General features: G+C 45.3%; 1 protein-coding gene across 1 annotated transcript; it reads left to right on the forward strand.

Moving 5' to 3' along the window:
* The first annotated feature begins 1,999 nt into the window (after positions 1–1,999).
* On the forward strand, positions 2,000–4,886 carry LOC120676023 (peroxidase 1-like). Its single transcript, XM_039957236.1, has 3 exons — positions 2,000–2,435; positions 3,641–4,081; positions 4,165–4,886. The coding sequence occupies exons 1-3, from the start codon at positions 2,202–2,204 to the stop codon at positions 4,576–4,578; spliced, it is 1,089 nt and encodes a 362-aa protein (XP_039813170.1). The 5' UTR covers positions 2,000–2,201; the 3' UTR covers positions 4,579–4,886.
* Positions 4,887–5,865: the final 979 nt, after the last annotated feature.

Genomic DNA, 5,865 nt, shown 5'->3' on the forward strand with positions numbered 1-5,865 from the left:
CTAAGTGTCATTCTAACAGCACTTTAGGCGCACATGCATACACACGCAGACATGCGCATGCTACTCTTTTATCTTTGTGATTGTCACTGGTCAGTCCATCACTGCTTGCCAATGGCCTGATGTTCGATATTATTGTCATTAACCACTGCTTTGCTCGTTCGAACAGCGTACCTTGTTGAGAAAATTTCCTATTTGACACTGGTAGAGAACTACTGATATAATATTAAAAAATTTCTACTTCTCTATTTAGCACTGAATTGAACTTCTGTTCCCTGTTTGACACTTCTATCCATTACATTAGTTCACTCACGTGAACCGTAACATTATCGACTCTCCCCTCTCTTTTCTAGGTTAAAATGACTATTAAATCACCTGTAAAACTCATGAAACTTTTTTTTGGAGATATAACGAATGGAGATAAATCCATTTTGTATAAAAACACATATGTAACTTTTAAAATCTTGAAACTAAAATTCATCAAAATAGGCTACTTTTGAAACTTATCTAAATTTTTTTGGACACATCATCACTTTTCAAAAAATAATAACAATATGACTAATAATCCTATCATGGAATAAAATAATTTCTAAAATTATCTTCGACCACAAGTACTTGGAGAATCTTGAAGTTATTTCAAAATTTATTTCTACAAAACAAATTTAAATTTCTTTTTCTTAAAGAACTTCAAAATTTCTTTGTAATTTATCATGTAAATTAATTTAATAAATTATTTCATCCAAGTGTAAGAATATTAAGTATTTTTTTCATAATTGTTGGAAATTACTTTTGTGCACTAAAAAGTCAGATAGTCTTCAAAAGTTACCTACTTTGATAAACTTTTGTTTAAAGAATTTAAATGCTACATATGTGGTTTTATGCAAAATGGATTCACTACATTTGTAATATCTCTACAAAAAGTTTTATGAATTTTAGAGGTGATTTGACAGTCATCTTAGCCTAGAAAAGAGCGGGGAGAGTCCACATGTTACCATTCTCGTGAGTTAACCGACGGAATGGACGGAAGCTTCAAATAGGGAATGTGTGTCAAATATAGAAGTTAAAAATTTTGAGTGTCAAATAGGTTATTCTCAACTTTTTTTTGAAACAGGATTACCCGGCTTTTTAAGAAAGCAATAATGGGTACACACTCGTAAACGAGTCTTCAAAACGGGAAAAAGGCCGGGGGTCACCAGCTTGCTAAGCAGGCTAAACTTCAGAGAAGGCAGCGCGTAAGCATGCCACAAGTAACACACATCTAGGAAAACCACCAGAGACACGCAGGAAAAAAACTCCACTCCAACTATCCAAATTACAAAAAGATAGGGCCAGAGGGTTTGTTCTTCAAGTCTTCCAGGAAAAGCTCAATCCAGCTCGAGACTGTTGCCATCTTCGGTCCAGCTTAGCTTGGTCGGGCCCTTTCAACAAGACACGTCATTTCTGTAACATAGATCGGATTTTAAAGAAAATGTTAGATGGCGTAACTGGAAACACCCCCTCAATGGCATACTTATTGTGAGTTGTCCACAGCGCCTAAAGAACAATTGTTAACAGAAAGAGCTTAAGATTATAGTCCGAACAGCCTAAAGGCAACCAATTATCCCAGAAATCTTGTAGGGAAGTGGGAGGTAATTCTCAACTTTACTAGTGTCAGATAGGGAATTTACCAATGTTACCCAATGCTGACAATTATATTTATTGGAAAAAGAAGGTTGCTGGAGATGGTATTTGTATGATTGTACCACATTAACGTAACTGTCTAAGATTAATAAACCTTCCTCATCGGGGGGAAAAAAATCCTTCCCGAATCCGACTTGTCAGCCGCGCGAGCCCTTCAAAGTTCAGGAAAATAGGTTTCACATTACTCATGTAGAAATGTGTGATCTGCCTTAAAACGCGTAGCTTAGCATCGTTGCTAAAGATAAAGGCACAGCACGTCTCCACCCGTCACGCAGCGATGCGGCTTTACCCTTTATGCTGCTCGCTCGGTGAGCTCTTTGCAGGGCTCACACATTTCTACCTTTTAATCGAGTGCTCTGCTCCCACCCCCTCCTCCATCATCCCCTTCCTATATAAACTCTCCCTCGAGGCCTCGACCAACAGCGTCGGACGAATCGCGTCCCAGCAGCCTGTGACCTGACCTCACTCTGTCCCTCACAGAAGCCGATCTGACCAACCAGCTCTCGGCAGCCACACGGCCGGCCATGGCGGCAACGGCTAGGCAAGCTAGGCGGCCAGCGGCCGGAGTAGCCTTGCTGGCCTTCGCCCTGTGCCTCCTGCCGGCGGTGGCTCGCGCGCAGCTCCGGGTGGGGTTCTACGACACCACCTGCCCAAACGCCGAGGCGCTGGTCCGCCAGGCCGTCGCCGCCGCCTTCGCCAAGGACGCCGGCGTCGCCGCGGGGCTCATTCGCCTCCATTTCCATGACTGCTTTGTCAGGGTAACAAAACTTAATTACTCTAGTTTGGATCGTGTGAGATGCATGGTTTCAGTTTTACCACCTGCGGCTTTAGTTAAGCGAACATGCGTGAAAAGATGCGTGAAAGCCCATACAATGATGCAATTGCTAGGAATCTAGTGCCATATGATTTATTAGTAGCTTATTAAGTTAACTAAGAATCAGCTTTCAGGAGTATGCATGGTGAAACTCACTACAGTTACTGAAAAATGAACGAGAAAAAACATTACTACTGAGAAAACAAAGTTCTTGTTACTTGCAGACAAAAAAATTTCTTTTACATGTTACACAACGACACACATATTTTACATGTTCCTTGTCAACGATACATACATGCCTTAATTAATTGTTTTTGCCTGATCGGCCTACCACCGGAACACATATTTTGATTTAATGATAAAGTTACCCAAACTTCTTTATTAGGTGTCATGAGGAAAATCACGAAAGAATAAAACAAAGATCATCCTCTTGGTTAGTTTAATTTTCATCGAAAACCCTCCTTCAAGTACTAGCTTCCCATAACAGATTCAACCATTAAAATCAACTTGCCATATGTGGCCTAGAATTAAAAAACCCTTTTTTAGATGATCCTATAATATATAGTAATATAATTTTGCCTGCATCTTCATTCTTCCGTGTCGTTAAAGTAATATAATATAAAGAGATAGTTACACCTTAAATTTAAACTACAGTAATTCCCCAGTTTGACAACATGAACATGAGCTTCCTCTGCTTTTCACAATTCGACCGCCGCGTGAGCTTTCGAATGACGCCGAAAAGAAAGGCTTTTCACATGTCGTTATGAACATTTATTTCGCAGATCGATATCTGATCAGCATTAGTAGTGCTTTGAACATATCTATGAAATGGAAAGCAACGGCAAAGCAAAAGTTGCCACACGAGACAAAGAGACAAGTCTCCAAAGCACAAAAGCTCAAAAAAAGAAAAAGAAAAAAAGAGTGAAGGCATGTATACATGCTCTGCTGTTTTCCTTCATGGAAGGCAACGCATATTCTCTGCTTCCAACTGTCGCCAAGAACAACCTTTTGTAGGACGAATCACACGTTGATCTTTAATTTTTATAAATCAAACAGCTCTGTTTGTTTTTCCTGTTAATAACGTGTACTTTGAGTCTTTGACACGCGTCTTTTATTTATAAGTTTATAACACACTACTACTGCACACAGGGCTGTGACGGTTCGGTCCTCCTGACAGTGAACCCCGGCGGCGGGCAGACGGAGCGCGACGCCGCCCCGAACAAGCCGAGCCTCCGCGGCTTCGAGGTGATCGACGCCGCCAAGGCCGCCGTGGAGCGGAGCTGCCCGCGCACCGTCTCCTGCGCCGACATCGTCGCCTTCGCCGCCCGCGACAGCATCAGCCTCACCGGCAGCGTCTCGTACCAGGTCCCCGCTGGCCGGCGCGACGGCCGCGTGTCCAACAAGTCGGAGACCGTCGACCTGCCCCCGCCCTCGTCCACGGCGAAGAACCTCACCGACCTGTTCGCCGCCAAGAACCTCAGCGTGGAGGACATGGTCGTCCTCTCCGGCGCCCACACCGTCGGCCGCTCCTTCTGCAACTCCTTCGTCGGCCGCGTCTGGAACCAGACCGCGACGCCCCCCGCCGCCATCGTACGCCGCCGCCGCCGCCGTAGCTCCATCTTTCTTGCCGCATCATCTCGATCCGTACTCATGCCGCATCATCGTGTGTGCAGGTGGACGCGGGGCTGAGCGCGTCGTACGCGGCGCTGCTGCGCGCGCTGTGCCCGGCGAACACGACGCAGGAGACGCCGATCACGACGGCCATGGACCCCGGGACGCCCAACGTGCTGGACAACAACTACTACAAGCTGCTGCCCCGCGGCATGGGGCTCTTCTTCTCCGACAACCAGCTGCGCGTGGACCCGCGGATGGCCGCGCTGGTGGGCAGCTTCGCGGCCAACGAGACGCTGTGGAAGGAGAAGTTCGCGGCGGCGATGGTCAAGATGGGCCGCACCCAGGTGCAGACGGGGGCCTGCGGGGAGGTCCGGCTCAACTGCAGCGTCGTCAACCCGGCGTCCTCGTCGTCGTCCATCGAGCTGGCTTCCAGCACGCCGGCCGTCGACGAGGATGGCGTCGCCACGAGCTAAAACTGATGACATGCCTCTCCGGCCGCCGCCGTCGTCGATCGATTCAAGATTTGCGCACGTTTCATTTCATTTCTAGCTTGATTTTGTGGCCTGGACACTGTTTGTTTTTGCTAGGCTTTTGGACGTGACGGTGAGCATCTGCGCGCGTCTCCTATATAGTCTGCACCTGAACTTTCAGTGGTCGACTAATAATAAGCACGTACGCGCGTGTTTCGTGTTGTTGTCACGATACTGTTGGTCTGATGATCGATGAACATGAGAGTTTGTTACTTCCATTGTCATATTATAGGTCGATTTTCACACTGCTATGATGCTATCTTTGTTTGATTGTTGTTTACATCTAGTGTTTATGTCCATGTTCAAGGAACCTAACGCACCCATCCTAATAAATACTACATGGTACGTACCATTAGATCCAACCCCGCCCCACTCCACCCCCCCCCCCCCCCCCCCAAAAAACTTTTAAGAAAAATACTTGAAGTACGTGTTTATCATCAAAACTACTTTTGGATGTATCTATTTACATAAGTATTTTTAGAAACGATGAATAGTCAAACCAATGAAAATAAATCAATAATCATATATTTAAGAACAGAGGTAATACCACCGATTACTATTCTATATTTTTAGAGCAGCTCCGGTCCTTGTACTCGCAAAGTCAGCCCTGCTGAACCAAACCACGGTTCGGTCTCTCAAGCGTCAACATCGAATAGTGGGGCCCGAATCTAAAAAAGAAAAATTATGATCCTCATCCGTCCTCCCCTTCACGCCAATGTACAATGCTTATTTTTAATTGGAATGGAAGGGGGCGGGGGGTAACGGCCATGTCCATGCTCCACTTTCTGACAGCAAACGTGCGAACCGTCCAATGCGTATGGTTCGCATGCAGCACCCCTCGGTTCGCTTTCCTGCGACGCTGGAGCTGCTCTTAGTTGGATTGTGTTATTTATCAAATGTAGGAGAAGAAAAAGGTTGTTAATCAACGAATTCATGACATATTCCTCACTGAATATTTTCGTAGAAGGAAAAACGCATTACATTATTCCTCAAACCGAACAAGCTACTTGAGTTCAGAGTCAAGGCAGAATGGCTTCTCAAAGTTTCCAAGTGAAACCGAGTATAGCATCTAGAAAGAAGGGTTTTCTTTTTTGGTGCGCCTTGGAGAGTAGAAAGAAGGTTAGAGCCAGATTATGTGATCCCGAAAGAAGATCTCGTCACTAGGGTTGACAACGGGAAATCCCGTCCCAACCGGCACCGCATATCGATTTTCCAGTCCGAATATTGTTG

The sequence above is a fragment of the Panicum virgatum genome, chromosome 5N (genome assembly GCF_016808335.1).
Source record: "Panicum virgatum strain AP13 chromosome 5N, P.virgatum_v5, whole genome shotgun sequence".
Taxonomy (NCBI): Eukaryota; Viridiplantae; Streptophyta; class Magnoliopsida; order Poales; family Poaceae; genus Panicum; species Panicum virgatum.

What these genes read in the sequence shown, in the direction of transcription:
- LOC120676023 (XM_039957236.1), top strand. Translation starts at nt 2,202, where the DNA reads ATGGCGGCAACGGCTAGGCAAGCTAGGCGGCCAGCGGCCGGAGTAGCC. An exon ending in TCCATGACTGCTTTGTCAGG is followed by an intron (nt 2,436 to 3,640) that starts GTAACAAAACTT and finishes TACTGCACACAG; the next exon opens with GGCTGTGACGGTTCGGTCCT. An exon ending in CGACGCCCCCCGCCGCCATC is followed by an intron (nt 4,082 to 4,164) that starts GTACGCCGCCGC and finishes TCGTGTGTGCAG; the next exon opens with GTGGACGCGGGGCTGAGCGC.